Below are 19027 nucleotides of genomic sequence, written 5' to 3' on the forward strand. Positions count from 1 at the left end.
TGTAACGTTGACAAAATAGGGGAAAAACTATGTATCCTGCCACCCATCCTTCTGTTCCTTGCTTTTTGCTTACAGTATTCTTTCCATTTTTTCTGACATATTTTTTAACATAAGTAAGTTTACAGTTGTTACATACTAGACGTAGACTTCAGCCTCCGTTTGGAGGCAGAGCTCGCGCAGAATATCAGCTTAAATCAGTGATTCTTTCTAAAAGAAATTGCCCATTTACCCTCCAAGGTGCATGAAGTTTTGTTTCTCTTGTTCAGGTGCTGAGATAAATGGAGTTAGTCAGATAGGTAAGGCTGGAAGAATTGGGAATTTAGGTTTTCTGCTGCTGCTTTTTGGTTAGAATTTCTGCTGACATTAATTAGTCAAAAATTTAAATAATTATGAGCTGTTTGGTCTCAGTACAGGCATTTGGAAAAGTATATTTCACCAAGATGGCTATCAGAGATTTGTGAATGGTAAGACTAGAGCTCCAGTGATGTAACTGGAATGAAAACTTTGGTTGTTGCATTTACTGGTTATCTTCTGTTTGGCGCCTAATGTGTCTTTCAGTCTTCCTCGCAAATAGGATGGGTCCCTACCTACGTATTCGGTTTGTCTGTATTGGTATTCTGTTAGTATTTATTTTGCCTATCAGGAGATTCCACTACTAAAGATGAACTTGTTTGAAAACACACTGAGAGCTTTTGGACTGCTTCATGTTGTTTGAATTTTGAGTGCTCTTCTTAGTTTTTTTGTTTAATTGAGTGTTATTAGCACTGTTTAAGTGTTGCTGCTGACCATAGCTTTTAAGTATTTTCTTGGTTAAAATATTACTTCCACGTGTCTGATGCAATTAGCCTTCCCCCCCCCCCCATTATAAACATCATATCATACATGTCACATTTTTGAAGAGATGAGGTATTAGCCTTGTCCTGGACAAGTTGCTTAGTTGACTTCCTTTAGCTCTGACCTATAATTTTCATCCCATATGATATTCTTTGCTTTCTCTTCTAAACTACCGTTTTAGTATTGCTAGTTTTTCCTTTGCATCCCAGAGGTAGGTTGAAGTAAGTTCTGGATGAAAGAACTGCTAAAATAATGGGCAATGATGACTGACGTCCTTGAATAAAATGTGCCGACTTGTTCCCCTTCTTGCGAGTGTGTAGCCATTATAAATACTCGAATGGCTTCAGAGAAATCCTGTAAATTATCTTAAGAATGTATTTCTCATCCTTATTTGGATGTAAATACATTACATTTGATTACATTCCACTAATAATGGAATAAACCTGAATGATTAGTAGGTTATGGCATATATCAAGAATGGGACAGGTAAAGGGCCATAGGTTCTAGATAAATTATTTTGGAGCCAGTAAGTTTGGGCACAGATATATTTTAATTAAGAAAGGCTTTTTAATTTGTTTGTGAAGTTTGAAGATTCCTTTTACTAAGATTAAGAAAAAGTGTAATCTCTTTGATGTTAGCTGCCATCTGTAGTTTTACAATTTTTCAAGAATCAAATCAGTTGAACATGTCCTTTTTATCTTACTATTCAGAATCATGCAAGTGAAGATATAAAAATGAAAGTATGTGAGTATTTTGAAAAAGCAGTAGAGAGAGCTCTACAGATCTACCAGGGGCTCCAGAAGTAATGCTTGTGTCAGCCACCAAATTCTGCAAGACCACGCAGTGTTCCTCCTGTTTGTAGGTCAGCTAAAGAGATCTCTGGAACACAGGCTGCAGGTTCTTCCATTGCATCGCTAGATTCTTCCATTAGTAAAGATGCAGGAAATACTACCAGATTAAAGTTTGAGAATCAAAACACTCGAGCAGACCAAGTAGAAATCAGTCCTAAGAAAAGGGTAAATTTCTGTGAAATTCTCAAAGATGTATTACTGGAAAATGCGACACCCCAGAGTGATGACAAATGAAGTCAAAATGCCTTTCCAAAGAAAAGCCAGAGGGCAACGTAACTCTTACTTGGAATCTAACTTAGGAAGATAGTGTTCCCACCTTGTGATTGAAGAAAGTTGAAGTTACCAGTAATAAAAGTGTTCTTGCAGCATCTTCACTGCATCTTTCCCTTTGAGACTTTAGGATAGTCATTTACTTTGTTAACCAACATTAAATATGTTTTTTATTTTGCAGTGGGGCTTTGGATTTGGTAACAGTTTATATAGCTTTTCTGGCTTTGGTGATTTATGGAATAAGGTGGTGTCCACAGTGCAATCAGAATTGTAAGTAATTGATGTGACAGACTAGTGGATTAGGCAAAGAGACCAGATTTCTAAGACAACTGTTGTAGTACAAGAAAAAATGAACTTGTTGGAAAACATGTTTCTGCTGTCAGTTACATTAATAGAGTAACCGGTCTCCTGCATTTCAGAAATGTACAAGTACAAAAGACGTGATGGTAGCTAACTTTTGGCAAGTATCACGGCATATCAGCTGAGAAAAATGCATTAATGGAGTTGTTTCAGATGTGTGAAAAGAGAAACATTTATTTGCATAAACAAGCAACTAATTTGTGTAATTTCAAATGTAAGCTTGGAAGTGGAGAGTTCCTCCTCACTAAATTAATTTGGGTGAGAATGAAAAGACAGATGAGACTGTTAAAATAAGTAAGGTCATAAACAAAATGCAAGCCTGAACTTAGAAAGGCGCTTGGACTCTAGCAATATGAGCTGAAAACTTTCAGTACTGTACAGTGTAAGAATACAGCAGGAGTCCCCTTGTTAAAAATATTTTGGAAAAAAGAAATACGAGCTCAGTTATTCTCTATATACAGTTGTCCTTACAGCCAGAGAAAGGTGAGACTTTACTGCACTTCATGGTGCCAACAGAGGAAGAAATTAATGAAATATGGCCACTGCAACTGCATTTTCAAGTATACCTTGTCTAATTATATTTTAGCCACATAAAGTAAAGCAGCAAGTAGAAATCACATTTTCCTTCTTTGAAGCATGGGAGAGGTATGATGGTTTTGTATCTTTTTAGAATTCCCAGTCTATGTCATTTTGATTTGCAGTAATATATCCAAGTTCAGTCCCAATTGCTGGAGAGGGCAGTGCCAAGAATGCTGATCTGTTACTTTGAATAGGAGGTGGTAACAAGGACAATAATGTGCTCCGTGTTTGTTCTTTTATCTAGAAAGAAGAACAAAAGGTAAAATACGGCTGCATATAAAATTCTACATAACATTGCATCTGACTTCATTAAAAGCATATGAAATCATAGAGCTGCATTCTTATATGCAGAATATTGAAAATGACACGATGAGAGATTTACCCTTCCTCACTGCAGAGTAAGTTCAATTAATATTTTAATTTTAACCACATAGGCTGTGCAATTCTTCTGCTTTAAATTTAGGATATTAACCGATTTTCTCATTAGTTAGTCTGACTTCAGTTAAGTTAAACTAACTTATTGTCAAAGAAGAAATGGATTACTCTTCCTACACCTTATTACTCTTCCTACTGCTTCTTACACCCTATCATAACAATTTGTTTTTAAAAAAAAAAAAAGTTGTCTGAAGAAGATGTTCTATATGATGTTAGGTTCCAAGCTGACTCAATTATTTTGCAATTCAACTGTAATATTTTGTGGTTTATTTAGGGTATAGCTATGTCATCTAACAGAATTCAGTAAACTCACCTGTTTGAAGAATGTATGCGAAAGCAAACTGCTTGCTGATGGCCTGGATCATAAAATGAAAAATACAATTATGTTGTTATGTTTTGGAAAATAAGCACTGCTTTTGGGAAAGGTGCTAAATGACAAATGAATGTAAGCCCTGTGGTTATTTACCCACAAGGCACATGCAAAGCATTAAAAAAAAAAAAAAAAAAGCACAGGTTTCCTACATTCTATGCCTCAGTTTGCAGTGAGGGCACTCCTAAAAAGCCTTTAAAATAAATGAATTGCATTTACTTTTTCTTAGAAAAGAATTTAATGTCTCAGAAGAGATATCGTATTGAAAACCAAGTACTTCAGTTCACTGTTTTTTTTCTTGGAAAAAATGCATATTTAGAAATTGATTTTTCTTATTTAACCACAGAACATTAATATGATAAGAAATTCAGTCCCAAGGATCAGTCAGCACTTTAAAAGCATGGTTCCTCAGACAAGATAATTCTTAAAAGTACAAAACCAAAGGTAAGTGTAGTGTTTAGTATAGTACTTATTGTTTGAAATTCTGATATTAGCAGTATTCAGCTAATTACTGGATCCTAAACTGTGTGCTATACTTGGTCTTAGGTTGAAGTGACAGAAAGCTAGCTTTTACCAGGAGGTTACCTTTTCTCAGGGTCCTGTTGCAAGCAAAGTTCTATCAAGTTGTGGAAAGCAGGGGAAAACGTTTTGGAAAAGGGAATTTGCAGTCCTTCACTAGTCATTGTGCGTGTCATGCTCTCACCAATTCCAGAATCAACACCTGATCGGGAATTCTTCATCCTGGATTCCCCACGGGGGAAGGTATTTATATCCCAAGGACAATACGTGGGACCTTTCAGCTTTTGCAGCAGCATCTAGTGGAAAGGAATGGAAGTATAACAGAGTCCAGCAGTTGTTTAGAGCTAATCAGGCTAAGCTGTTAAATAATCTTTCCATTCCTGGAGTTTGGTCTAGGAAGAAGTATGCAGATTTGAAATAACAAAGAACAGCCACTGTTTCAATAGTAATAGCATTGATTTCTCTGAGTAAAAGAAAAAAAAAAGTTCTGAGTGTATTGAAGGAGAAATAGAATTTAGCATCAAACCTGAGTGCGAGGCATATCTTGAAATGGAACATGTCCATTGGCTAGTTCACATGCTGTAATCCCCACACTGTAAATGTCAGACTTCACATTATACCCAGACAAATCCTGCGGGAGAAAGAGAATCAGCCTAAATCACTGAAGCCATTGATCAGGGCAGACCAAAATACAAACGCCCGTTTCAGGATATCCCATATTCTACACAGGAATGGGATAATTAGTGAGGTGTGAAACCTGATACTATGGTCAAAAATCTGACTGGTGAACTGAAGACAAATTTTAAGATCGGCAGTAGCTCCCAGGAAGAAGAAAGTAGCACAGCAGCGTCTTAACAACAGCTTAGAAACTTCTTCTCTAAAGGAGAGTTTTAATAACTTCAGTACCTCTTTGTTTAATTTTAAAGTTGCAGATCAGCAGCCTCCACTGCCCTTTTACAAGCAAACTTAAGCCAGAAATTAACTACTTAGTATCTTTGGATAGCAAAAGTGAAGTGTAATTTGTACTGACCTGTCTCAGTAGTTCAGGACTCAGCCAAGGAAGCACGGATGTACTAAATTGGGGGAAATCATATACCACCTTTGACTTTTGTCCATTGTTAACTAAGCTGTAGAGGTTGCTTAAGCCCGAGAGAGAAACCAGACCATCCCCTGAAATCAGAATGTGGCTAGCTTTAATATTCCTGTAACACAAAGTGGTAAATTTTAGTTATACAAATTACTCAAAACAGTACTAGCTTTCATATTTCATTAATTCATAAAATACTGAGATGTTAAAGTACAGTTCTGTTTAGCAGTTTATTATCACACACTCAGTATGAGTTGTCTTTTTAATACAACCTCAAGTGAGGGCAGAAATGATTGCCAAGAAAAACTGATTGCCAGAAACTGGAGAAGGGCTTTCCTTCTCTGCAAAGGGTGAAAAGCAAGCAAGCCCTCTCTACAACTGTTTTCTCTTCAGCTTCAGAAAGACAGAACCAGACAGATGTACACACTGATTTAAATAAGAGGACTGGTGTTATAAACAGGTTTAAATAATGTTTGGATACCGTTCTTGTTAAGGTTCTACAAACTAAATTCTGCTCTGTTATTTAAAAAAAAAAATGCTTCTGCACTATCTGACATAAAAAGGTATACAGAAGAAGGAAAGGAGGCAACACTTAAGAAAAGCTGAAAATGGGTTTTGAAGGGAAACTGAGCTCTCAGCTGTAATCTGGTTCTCACCTATGTCACTGATTTTCTCCTACCTGTGAATGTAGCCATTTTGGTGCATGTAATTTAATCCTCTGATTGCGCCAAACAGAATGTTGCCTATCAAAGCTTCACTCATTCCTTCAGGGAAGTAAGTTTTCAGCAGGTGTCTAGCAGAACCTGAAAGAGAAGAGAAGATAACCTAGCTAAGCAAACAAGTATTCATTGCATTCACAAAGAGCAGTATTCTCACTTCTGTATTGACTATGGTACATGAAGAACGCTTATATGGAAGCAGCTTGCACCAGGCAAAGATCACACTCAAGTCAGGTTTCTGTTAATTGAACCTGTACTCAATCCAGACAGGTTTTCTGTTGACAAAATTCAAAAGTGCATCAAGTCAAATGCATTCCCCAGCTAACGTTCCTCAGATAGTGGATGTCAGGACTTGAAGTGCAAGCTAATGCAGTTTGAATGCCAAACGTCACTGGGGAGGAAGAACATGTATGGAAGACTTCTTTAGTTTGGGACAAAAGATGCTTAAAAGAAAAATCTCTTATGGCCCTTTCTCTTATTTGAAAATGGCACTTAACAGTTCTTACCATATGCCATGAACGGAGAGATGACCCAAAGCCAATTACCAGCTGTAAACACTGTCCAAAGTGTCATTATGTTGGGATGCTGGAAAAAGTGGGATAAAATCACCTCGTTCTAAGGAATTAAATAAAAGTGGTTATGTTAACCAGAAGACAACTGTTGCTAAGAACATTAATTACATCAGTTAGTAGAAAGAATTGTTCCCTGTGTGCATTTATGCTAATGTTGCAGCTGATGTGCACAGCGTGCAAAAAAATAGGCAAATACCCTGCCTATGATTGCATTTGTCTGAAATAAATGTAGTTTGAGGTTGTGATGTAAATGCAGAATACAGAACGTATTTCAAGGAAAACACTTGGTACAATTACAGAAGTCTTTTTAAAACACTTGTTAACTGTTTTATTCGGAAAGTAGTTCTGTTTCATATTTACCGTGCTTTGTACTCTTTTAAAGGAAAAACTTAAATGACCTATTTCATATAGGAGGGCTACCTCTGTTTAGTAACCTTATATATATTCATTGGGGCCTTCATCAGACTAGTGCAGCAGTGCTGTTGCTTTACCTGCAAAGCTTTCAAATGCTCTTCAGAGCAACTTTCTAGGTCTGTGATCCTTACAGCAACTTGCATCCCTGTAGGTGTATGCCGTGCAAGGTAGACTGAAGTTAAGTTGTTGAATCTCCTTCCTGAAACCAGAAGTGGCTACCTTGGTTAACATTGGCAAAAATATAATAATGCACCCATAACTTGCTTCATATTTAGAGATCATTTTAAAATTCTGATATAGCAGCATGTCTTTTTCTTTAGGCATGTCAATAACTTAAGTAGTTGCAGCAAAATACATGCATCAAATTAGTTAAAACATGGCTCTTTCTATTTTTAGAGCAACTAAAAGCATTTAAACGTTTTTTCAGCATCAATTACATATCTTCCACATGTAAATGAACAATGCTTCTAGCACGCACATTCACATAAACAGATATAGGCACAGTAAGATTGAGGGCAGCTATTTTAGGACAATCATCTTAGGCAGCCAAGTGACAAGACAGTGTTACCTAATGTGTTATCTACTGCCCGTATAACCACAAGCGTAGAGAACTGAGCTGTGCACACATATGCTCACATCAAGAGAAAAATTCAGATAACTGATTTTATATTTTTAAAATAAGTGATAACTGGAAAAAAGCACAGAACCTCTCTCATCCTTAACTAAAGAGACCCAAGAATGGTTCTATTCGGCCGATAGGTTTGCCAGCCTTACTAAGTATTCACTGAAGTAAGCAATGCCCCAAGAGAACACATCTGCAAGAACAAGTAGTATTTTATGGTACAATTAGCTTACCTATTTCCACCTGGAGTTCATAGTGAGAGACATTGGAAGAGCAAAACATCATTTCATTCTCTCCTGTAGCTGGGGGAATCCAGGCTAGATCAGAATCAGCCTACAAGTGAGGAAAAAACAGTTCTCAAAATTACTATGTACACTTGCACGTTTAACAGAGAAACAGCATTAATGAAAATGCAAAGATCGAGTACTGAAGTCACAACACTCAAGCTGATGCTTTTACCACTATCCTGAGATTTAGTTACATGAGCTATTTTAGTTAGTTATTACCTGTAGTCTTCTTCCAAAGTGGAAGCCCCAAAAAGGACTCTGGTTATTTTTCTAAGTTAATATTTGAAAAAGTACCTGACTTAGTGAGATTATTGTTGGTATGTAGTAATTTTAATATGTATAACTTTGCCAGTTAACATTTTTATTTTCTTCTTACCAGATATTCATGGATGCTGCTCTGAGATTGCTTTTCTGGTCTGATTGATTCAACTCGTGTACGTAGAATACAGGAACAGTCCTTGAAAACAGAAACAAGTGAATGTTAGTAGACTTGCTATAACTTATTAAATGTGATCATGTGAGAACATCAGAAATAACGCCCTTATGAGCAGTAGTTCAGAAAGTCAGGCAAGAGGTAAGACCTAGAGAGAAGAGAAACTAAATATCCTCCATAAGCAAAAGCTGGTATTACAAAGTTTAAGTATCTCATCACTGTGGAAATCCTTCAAGTGAAGTGTTTCAACTGTACAGCAAGACATTTCACTAGAACTTTTTCACATTGAGTTATAACTGGATAACAAGGTGCAACTATCGATGCTTTTTAAAAATAAACTTACCAAACACGACATGGAACCTCTTTAGAGCAGGGGAAAAGTCATATACATCCATTTATCCTAGAAAAATGTAAAGTATCACTGTAAGATTTTACATCAACCTGTGGCCCAGCACTGAGAAATCCTGAGCATAAATGTCTGTCTCTTTTTAATCAAAATTGTGAGGTGTTCCTCTCAGTTATCAAAATACCTCTTCTTACTAAAATTTATATCACATACAAAAAAATTCCAAAAATTCCAAAGAATTTCTACAAAACCGGGGAGGCCTACTTAGTTGTACTGAGTCTTTAGGCAGCACATGGATTTCAAATGCCACACTGAGAATATGCAATGTACATTCCAACTACTGTTTTCCTTTTTGTTTAATGGGTTTGGATATCTTCTAAACTTTCCTGAACAAGCAATTGAATTGCAAGTCAACTGCATAAGTGCACAAAATAAAAGGAAACAGATTCATGGATCACTGGCAGTTTATAGAAAAGAAAAATCAGCTATTGCTTTGAAGGAGCACAGCTGTACTAGTCAGATTTCAGCTCAGCTGTTGCAGCCGAACTAGCTCATGAAAAAAGCAAGCCAGAAGCAACTGCACTGTGTATGTCACAAGCAAGAGAAGAAAGTACTACCATGAAGAACAGGAGTTAAAAAGGAGAGGAACCAACTCGGATCGCTTTCTCATTACTTAGGTTACAGAATCGGCATTCAGCCCAAACTCCCTCGCACATCAGCCTAGCCACTCAAAGTCTTCCAGCAGACTTGTTTTCTATCTAACGCTTTGAAAATTTAGGAGATGAGGAGAGAGGAAGATGACAATGTCTAACAAGCGTATCAAAGCTTCTGAAGGGCAGAGTGGGATTAGCTAATTTCCTTTAGCTACTCACTGATCTGCAAGTGTGCATCTTCTCTGCCATGAATAATCCTTCTTGGTGGCTGACAAAGCTACAGGAGGTAGTTCCATTTTAATATGTAGTTATTGTTTGAAAGTTAATTTTAAAAAGGTGAAGTACTATACGAGTAACTGATGATTTTGATTATCAAGGCACTAAACTTGACTACATGCACCATTCAAATTACGGATGCCATTTAATCCTGGCAACGCTCTTGAAAAATCTAACAAGCTCCCACCACCCGTCTATTGCTAAAATACCTTAACGGGCATCTCCTAATCCTCTTTACCCTCAACAGCTACTTGAAGTAAGGAAATGCTGTAACTGTGTCTTATAGATGAAAAGAGAGCTAAAAAGATCCGTAGGTGATATTTTGCTGCCTAACTTCTTCAAAAGATCTGGGCTTGACTTACCCACTTTCACAAAGGAAGTGGCAGAGCTGGAGACACCGCCGATGTTCCAAGACATGGTCCAGCACAGTCACTGCTAGAGCATCCTCCTCCAAGCTGGAAAGAAAATGGCTTATTCTATTATACGAGGTAAGTTACTCTGTTGCTTGGAATATGAAACCACAAAAGCTAAGCTGATTCAAGTCCTAGTAACTAGGATACACTGAAGCGAAGTTATTGGCGAACTAGTTAAAAGCTATAAAAGGGTATAGCTAGCCAACATAGCTGTCCATGATCCACGTTTGTTCACATAACACTAGTAAGACTTAAGACTTTTTTTTGTTTCATAATCTAACTTTGCCTCCATTTTCTTGTATGGTTTGGATCACATCACTACATAAACCTGTTCCACCTTTCCACGTTTTTCTTTTTTGTATCACAGCCTTCCTGTATACTGCAGATTGCGATAGCAGCATACAGCTGATCGGACACATTCATCCCAACATGCCCAAAGCTTCAGAGTCGGTGGGCGATGTGGGAAGGAAGTTCATCGATCAACAGACAAACGTGTCTGTGAACCTCAGGGACGGCCGAAGCTCCACAGCCAAAGCCCAGGTACCCTGACTGCGCCTTAATCTAGTTTTGTTAACCCTGGGCTGTAGCTCACTGAGTTACTTTCGCGTTTTGAGTGACTGAAACGGTTCTTTATGACAGACCTCGAGTTTTAAATGACTGCGCCTGCGGCAGAAGTACGGTATACGGAAAGGCAGCGCCCCGGGAGCCCCTCAGGGGACAGCTTCCCGCTCGCTCCCTTCGCTCGTACACGGCTGCCCCCCCTCCCCCGGCCCCGGGCTGCCCGACGGCCTGGCGCCGCTGCCCCGAGCTCGGCGTGCCTGCGTGCAGCGGCGGCGCCGCTCCTCCCGCCCTCCCCGACCCGCCCGGCCCGGCTGCCCCCGCCGCGGCCGGGCAGCCCCGCGGGAAGGCGGCGCCGGCGGCCGCCGCTCCTACCCGCCGCCCGAGGCCAGGGGCCGGCGCCGCGCAGCCGAGCCGCGAGCCCCGCCTCGCTCCTGGCCCCGGCCCCGGCGCGTCACGGGGCTTGTAGTTCGTGGCGGCGGCGGTGCCGCCCCGCCGCGCGGCCTGCCGGGAGCTGTAGTCCCGCCGCGGCGGGAACCGGGCGGAAGTCAGTGGGCCTTTCCTCGGCGGCCGCGGTATTGCACGCGGCGGCGGCGGGGAGCGCCGGGGCAAGGGCAAGCGCGGGGCGGGTAAGAGGGGCTCGGCGCCCGTTCGGGGCGGCCCCGTCGCTACGGCGAGTCCCCTCCTCGCCGCCCGGTTGCGCAAGCCCCGGCAGGCCCGCGTTGCCCCTAGCCGTTAGGGGCGTTGCCTGGACCGCCGCGCCGGCCTCGGGGGCCCCGAGCACCTGGGTGGCCCCCGCGCGCCCGCTGTGCCCGGCGTGGCTGCCGGGGCGCCGCGGGCTTGCGCGGTTCGCTAGACTCGTGCTGCAAATATCGGTTACTGCTGCATGACGGATGTCACGACCTTCAGCGTGCTGTCGAGCTCCTCCATGCGCTAGGGGTACCGCTAATCGGACTGCTCTGCTTGGAGGTTGGTGTCTTTGCTCTTATAAAGCAAAGCTCGATGAAATCTGAGCTGTGGTTCTGCTCGCTCGAGGATGTGAGGGCAGGAGATTTAGGCCTCATTAACCTTTCGATTACAATTGCATTTTAATCTTCTGGTTAAACTTTAGTAAGAGTATCTGTCAGTAAACGTTTTTTTCCTGTCAACCGTACTAGTGACAAAGTGCTTCACAAAGTTGCATTCCTGGCCTCCCTCCTCCCCCCTTTTTAAACAATCTTCAACTATAGACTGTTGAATACATGCTTTTTGGTTACGCCTCAAAATTATTGTTGACTGACTGTGACAGTATGATACAAATATTTAATGTGCTAGTAAATAATATGGTTGTGTTATGTGAAAAGCGTCTGAAAGTTAACCTAAAATTGACTATGTTGCTTTGCAGTCTTTTCTTGAGACCAAGAGGTGCATTTCTGAGCAGAAATAGGCAGACATCTCAGGAGTCCTTTGTGCAATGGTAACCAGTCACTAGAGGCACCACTAGCTAATTGTCTTATGGTTGCTTAAGCATGTTAGCTAACAACATTATATAGAAAGTATTGAAGTTAATCTTTTATTATCTTGTACTTTTTTTTTTTAAGCTAAGTTAGTGCAAAATATATTGTTGAAGGAGTTAATTTGTAGTTCACGTGTATGCCAGCCAAGCTGTGGTGAGGTTTGAACAAAATTAACAGAGTAAATGTTGACATCCTTAGATGAAAGGGACCAATCCTTTCCTTTCTTATTTCATACTCAGGTTCCACCGCAAGTTGTAGCATACCTAGAGTTGGGTTTATTGCGATGGAGAAAGGAGGAATGAAAAAAGTAGAACACATCTGTGGAAACCCAGGCCTCATTAGTTCCACTGCCTAAAGGACAACCTGTTTGTTTTTTTTCCATCCCTTCCAATTACCATCCACACCTAATATTGCCCAGTTAGATGTGCAGACTGTGAAGGTACAGATACTGGTACAGCAAACATCAACTCACCTGTTTGAAAGAGAACTCTTTTGGAGGAATCGGGAATCAGGAGGAGAAGGGAAATACACCAGCTAATAAGTAACGCTTGTCAGGTAGACTAAATATACTTTAAATTCTGGTCTGTTTTCTCAGTTTTCTACGTTGCTTTAAGGAGTACAGCGTGTATCAGAATTTTTTGATGGTGGTTTGCTCTTACTATAACAGAGGCTTGTTGGGGTGAGTATTGCATAGCAGAAAGGCTGTCTTTGCAGGAAGAACAGACCAGTGATTCATTGAGAAGTTTTACAGGAAGATGCAAAATAGCATTTTCACAGAGATGGTTACAAAGAGATGACAGATGCTTTTATCTAGTTAGATTAATGGCAGCACTCTTGTGACTGGGTCATATAGATCAGTCTGGTTTATTTTAGTGAATACATAATTGTAACTATTAAAATGCTTGGGAAACAAAACAATGAACTTCAGCTATTGAACTGAATTTTTCAAACAATTAAAAAAAGAGAGTCCATTTGTGGAATTGAAGCTTTATAGCTTTAAAAATAACATGAAATATTTAAGTCATAAGACAGCAGTTCCTGTCTGTGCACTGTAGTAGCACTCTTCTGTTCTGCTGTTGGTGACAGAGCTTAGGATACCAGTCCTTGGCGTTACTTATTGTTCCATGGTTAAAAAAGGAGCATGAGACTGTGAAAGCGGGAATGAGGAGAAAAGAAGTTTTAGGGCCATCTTTTTTTTACAGCAAAGTAAGGAAAAACATACAAGTGCTATTGTCTTTTATTTCGTCGCTAATGTCTGTTTTTTCTGTTAATGCTCCAACATGAGACTGAAAGCTTTACTCCCTTCTTTATAAAGGGAAGCTAGCATGGGTTTTACAGCTAACTTTAAAACTGATGTTTTGATATAGAATTCATGTATGCTGACTAAATTGATCCCCTGTATTATCAGTTTTGTGTGGTTATATGATAAAGATTATGAAATAAGCAGAGAAGCTCCTTTCATTCAAAATTTAAAATATTTAATAAAATAAAATTCTAATAAGAAAATGTTTAGTTACCGCTCTTACATGGCAAAGTAGTAGCAGAACCAGAGGCTACTCTGTATCTGTCAAAGAAGTTCTTTTAAGAATAAAATTCCCAGAAGGGCAGGTGGTACTATAAAAAAATAGCATAATGCTTAAAGTTTCTGTCCTTTAATTGCTAGCCAGAAAATGACAAGGTACGATGGAGCTATTTTTATATGATATACAAATACTTCTGCTTTTGAGAGATTTTTTTCTCCTTTTTTTTTAAACAGCCTCCCCCCCCCCCCAATACTAGTCTTTGCTCAAATACAAGTTTAACTAATTCTGACACTAAACTATACTGAAAAGGAAGTGTTTTCTTCAATATCTCTGATGCTAGTAGCTCTTTTGAGTGTCCACTTGACAAATTAGAACTTTAATTGAAGAAAACCTAGGAAAAAATACATAAATCAATTAAAGTAGGTTAATGTAAAACTTTTTTATTTTTCAGTAGCTCAGTGTTGTGCTTTGCACTCTATTAATACGTAAGATATCGAATAAACATTTCTAATCCAATTTTGCTTTTTAGGCAGCCTTGTCTGCTTGTACAGACAACGTAAAAAGTTAGGATCAATTTATAAATGCATTTTCAATCCTTCAGCAGTTATTTCTCTAATTAACAACTTAGCTTATTAAAACTGAAAACCTGTATGGAAAAAAAAAACATATCTTAGTTATGTTTGGGTGTTTTGCCTTTCATTTAGTTTCCATACTCAAAATAATTTAAAATGTATTTTTATATTCTGTTTTTAATCACTTGATTTTTATTCCTAAGTTTCTGAGAGTCAAATGGAGCTAGTGTAAATTCAGTGTTTCAATGCAAGCAAGCATGTTTAAAATTGAATATTTTAATTTTTTTCATTTGATGGTACAAGTAGTGGACCTAAATTATGTGACAGTTTTCCGTAATCACTGTCTGCTTTTTCCAAAAGGTGTTTAATTTTTATATACGTATGTATTTTGTGTCATGTGCTTCCAGAGGGAAGACTGTCGATCCTAAATTAGGAGTAAAATAATACCTGAGAAAGTCTATGGCTTTTGCTTTGGCTATGTCTTTTTGCGTGATATAACAGCTTTATTTGAATTCCTGAAATATATGTTCCTGTGTTTATCAGGATCATGTATTTTACAGCCATGTTGTAAATCTTGTGGGTTTTAGCTAGATGTAACTTGCAGAAGGAAGCTGCACTGAGGGAGTAGTTTTATAGTTGCAGTGCTGCAGAGTGAAAGGAATATGGAGTCACCTTCAGGGTGGTACTGCACAGTGTGTTATCTGATTATCTGATTTTCAGAAATGCTGCCCTAGGGCACAGTGGAATAAAGCTATGAGAAGTATTGGAAATGTGCAAACACCATAAAAGCTAATGCTGACATCTAGCAAGTTTCTCAAGGACTCGGCTAATGAGTTCGCCCTTTCAGTTCAATAGCTTGATATTGGCCTGGCGCTCTAGAATGCTTCCAGCCAAATGATGGAGGGTTTTGTTTGTTTGTCCCTCCCACACTGAACTGCTGTTGACCCACAACAAATAGTAGTTCTGCTTTCAGCTATTTAGAAGAGATATTAAATCAAATCTGAAAGGAAGTGACGTTTGCATTTTAATAAATTAAAAATAAAGGGAAAAGACTCAAGAGTTTTTGTGAAGAAACTCTCTCCTGCACAGCTGAATTTTTCTCACTTTACAGTGACTACCTTTTTATTATTGAATTAAAACCATCCTGGCTGTGTGGATCTACAGAAATTAAAAGTATCCTTCTCACATAATAGTAAATTTCTAGTCATGTAAAATAGCTGTAGCACTTACCATAGTGTTTTTTTTTTTTAATTGATGCTATTTGGTTCCTGTATAGACTATTGAGGTTTTTTTTTTTTTTTTAAGAATTACAGAGGAAATATTTTTTCAGATGATTAAACTAATTGCATAAAATAAAATAGTGACTTTGAAATAATATCAGCCAGCGTCATGTAGTTGTAAGTGAAAAAAACTTTCTAGGAAATAGTTTTTGTGAAATGTATTGTTCTATTATCTCACATTTCTCCATGACACTTAAATCTTTGAAATGCAGGGAAGAGTAGTTGTAAATACACAATATAAATACATGCAAATATGAGAGTGTGACTAGAAAATGCTGCAGTAAGACTGCATGCTTTAAATGACTTGTAGTTTGCTTATTTTCAGATGTGTGCAACTATGAATTCTGTTAATGTTTCATCACCATGTACCTACATCGTGCTTTTAGCATATGGATTGCTAATTCTGTTTTATTTCACAAAAAACCACTTGCGCTGCTATTTGAGCTGTGTCTTGTGCATATAGGTATTAACTTAACTGTGTACAGCAGAAACTGGAGATGAAAATGACCCAGTTGTTTTTCCACTTTATGTCATACAGGATCAGTTGTGAAGAAACCTCACTGAATACTTCTCTCTGCTATGAAAGCACTTTTTTTCCCCTTGTTTCTTACTGTTTAAAAACCTTTCCACTTATCCGGTGAGAAAGTCTCTGTTGAGGAGTCTGTTGGGAAAGCCCCACTGAAAGATTTTTAGAAATATAAGTCTGCTATATTAGTGGATAAAACTTCCTGATCTTTAATTTTAGACCTCTTCTGAAAATGTGTAATTGTGAATCTGCTATAAGTTTTGTATGCATGCAATAAATTTAGTCAAGGAAGTTCTCTTAAATTTAATACAGCTCGTAGCAAAATTTACAAATAAATTCCTGGGACTTCTCCCTGCCTTGCTAGAGAGCTGGAAAGTTGCCAGACTAAGAAAAAAATTTCGCCTTGCATTGGATGGCATCTTTGAAATTGGACAAGGATTTGAGTTTTGTGAGAAAACAAAGGAAAAAGTCACTTGTTAGTTACAAATTCCTTCAGTTGCATGTCTCTAGAATACTTATCAGACCTGACTTGTAGAGAATGTTTATTAAGAAATGCAGTCTTTTCGTCCAGAGAGCGCTCATTCAATTTACGGGCTGAAGTTATTAATCAAGAACGGCAATGCAAGTTCTTGGCTCTGAAAGTTTTTCTCAAAAGCTCACTGCTTTGCCGCTCATGTGGCACAGCTATTGCCGCCGGTAAGTGGCACAGCCCAGTGCATTTACTTTATGAGACCTAGAGGCCGCAACTTTCAGTGTTAGGCTTTCATGAGTTTTCCGTGAAAAAGGAATGTAGGATTCAGTTGTTTGTTGGAGAACTGTAGTTCTTGTAATACATGAAGAGTTTTGCTTAGAAATAGAAACGATTTCATCGGTCCCGAGGTGATTATTTTCTGGGATGCCATCCAGCTGTTTGTGGTGCTTTTAATACTTTGTGTAACTGCACTCTATACGTTACACGTGTTCTGTGTGATGTAGGCAAAAAAACAGGCATGAGGCTGCTGACATATCCCATCTTTTAGGCAGGATTGCCCTTGTGAACAGATCTGTTACCAGCTTCAGGCTCTAGCTGTAGTCCCAAGCGCTATGATACTAAATTGCCTTGTAACTATCTAATCTTTTCTCCTTTAAAGCGATTTGAATTTGCTTACTTGGCAGCATTTGACTATGACCAAGGATAGAGATCGTAACCATAGTTCATCCAACAGTGGAACAGTCTCTGGATCAAAGCTTAAATAACCAAAGAAAATTGTAATTTTGGCATTTTATGCATGTTTAATAAGGCCATTTGCAAGCTTCTTCCTGTTGCTATTATTTGTTACCTACTTAACTGTATATTACATGCTTGAGTGTTTTTTTTTTCCTTTTATTAATTTTGAATATCATATTAAAGTCCCTCAAAAGGACTTGCAAGGTAGGGGATATAACTTCAGCATGTTTGTTGGAAAACAGAGAAGAAAAATACTGTGTCTTGTGAGGAAGTTTTTCTTGTATCAAGCCTGGCTTACATCCTAAACACAGTAAGAACAACTCTGAGGCTTTTACTTTTTAAAGCACTTATTTAACTCAGAAATAAAGATTGACGAATATGGAGACCTGAAGCACTTTCTAAGAACATGGCTGGCTGTCATCAATGATTCCTTCTTATAACACCAATGACAATTTAGCAAAGAAGCGCACATTCCAACAAGCTTATACGCTGTTTCTTCCCCAGTTCTTTGGACAGAATAAGAATGGAAAAGACCTGACAAACTAGAATAACTAATCTTTTATATGTCAACACTTTAGCATGCTAAAAACGTCACTGAAGTTAAGTTATTAGTGCTTCTTGAAAAATATAGAGCTAATGTGGATTCTAGCGATGGTCTATATTTAAAATGATGGTCAAAAAGTTATTCAAAAAGCAAGCTTACTGAAAGTTGCCCTCAGAAAATCTAGTAACTGCAAGGAAAAAAATCAAACTGTTCCGACAGCTTGTTAATTAATCATGAATCCTGTGAGCTTTTTGCAATGATTAGTGATTGGGCTAGAATTTCTCCTGCCCAAGAGAATGTTGATGAGGGGAGGTGCTCTGCTTTATTTCATTCTTACAGACAAGGAAGAACTGGTTGGGAACGTGAAGATCAGGGACAGCCTTGGCTGCAGCCACCATGAGATAGAAGAGTTCAGGATCCTGAATGGAGGGAACAAGACAAATAGCAGAATCACAACACTTGACTGCAGTAGAGCAGGCTTTTGGCCTATTCAGGGATCTGCCTGAAGGAATCCTATGGGATAGGGCCCTGAAGAGAAGAAAGGTCCTGGAGAGCTGGTTGATTTTCAAGGTTCATCTCCTCCCTGCTCATCTGGCTGGACCATTCTTGAGCTTGAAGTCAAGTGAGAGTGACAGGAGGCTTCCATGGGTGAAAAAGGGGCTCATGACAAAACTAAACATAAAAAGGACGCATACGAGAAGTGGAAGCAGAGACAGATGACGCCGGAGGATTACAGAGACACTGTCCACACATGCAGGGATAGAGTTAAGAAAGCCAAAGCCCACCTGGAATTGAATCCGGTGAGGGATGTGAACAGTAAGGGCTTCTACAGGCACATCAACAGCAAGAGTCAGACTAGGGAAAATGTGAGCCTGCTGCTGAATGAGGCAGGGGACCTGGTGACAAAGGATGTGGAAAAGGTACTTAATGCCTTCTTTACCTTGATCTTCACTGGTAAGTGAAGATTGCCTTCAGCAATCCTAGGTCCCTGAGACCTGCAGGAAGGTCTGGAGCAATGAAGGCTTACCCTCAGTGGAGGAGGATCAGGTTAGGGAACACTTAAAACGGACACACCCAAGTCCGTGGGATCTGATGGGATGCACTCATGAGTGCTGAGGGAGCTGGCCAGTGTCATTTGCAAGGCCACTCTTGATAGTCTTTGAAAGGTCGTGGTGACCGGGGAAGGTTCATGAGAACTGAAGAAAAGCAAATGTCACTCCTGTCTTCACGAAGGATAAGAAAGAGGATTTGGGGAACTACAGGCCAGTCAGCCTCAACTTG

The 19027-nt window shown here is 39.2% G+C and overlaps 2 protein-coding genes across 11 annotated transcripts in view; one reads left to right on the plus strand and one right to left on the minus strand.

Annotated features, from left to right (window-relative positions):
* Positions 1-2473: 2473 nt before the first annotated feature.
* On the minus strand, positions 2474-11561 carry STRADB (STE20 related adaptor beta). 3 transcript variants are annotated; one of them, XM_068948167.1, is made up of 13 exons: positions 11502-11561; positions 9990-10082; positions 8696-8752; positions 8296-8376; positions 7866-7965; positions 7088-7209; positions 6531-6639; positions 5985-6108; positions 5249-5420; positions 4745-4849; positions 4285-4514; positions 3643-3685; positions 2474-3134 (listed from the first exon to the last, which is right to left on the minus strand). In XM_068948167.1, exons 3-13 carry the CDS (start codon positions 8705-8707, stop codon positions 2982-2984), a joined length of 1251 nt encoding a protein of 416 aa, XP_068804268.1. In that variant the 5' UTR covers positions 8708-8752; positions 9990-10082; positions 11502-11561; the 3' UTR covers positions 2474-2981. The 3 variants fall into 3 exon arrangements, with proteins under 3 accessions (XP_068804268.1, XP_068804267.1, XP_068804269.1); XM_068948166.1 differs by lacking the exon at positions 11502-11561 and adding an exon at positions 10974-11033; XM_068948168.1 differs by lacking the exon at positions 11502-11561 and adding an exon at positions 10974-11019 and having other exon boundaries at positions 4403-4514.
* The window catches only part of TRAK2 (trafficking kinesin protein 2), a 35595-nt gene continuing 26549 nt past the window's right edge, over positions 9982-19027 (plus strand). For 6 of the 8 annotated variants that reach the window (XM_068948151.1, XM_009684245.2, XM_009684248.2 and 3 more), the window contains exon 1: positions 11430-11567. The gene's annotated coding sequence lies outside the window, so the exon portion shown is untranslated. Of the gene's footprint in view, positions 10581-11429; positions 11568-19027 lie in introns of those variants that run through there. The other 2 variants (XM_068948146.1, XM_009684246.2) reach the window with 2 other exon arrangements.

This window comes from Struthio camelus, chromosome 6 (genome assembly GCF_040807025.1).
Source record: "Struthio camelus isolate bStrCam1 chromosome 6, bStrCam1.hap1, whole genome shotgun sequence".
Taxonomy (NCBI): Eukaryota; Metazoa; Chordata; class Aves; order Struthioniformes; family Struthionidae; genus Struthio; species Struthio camelus.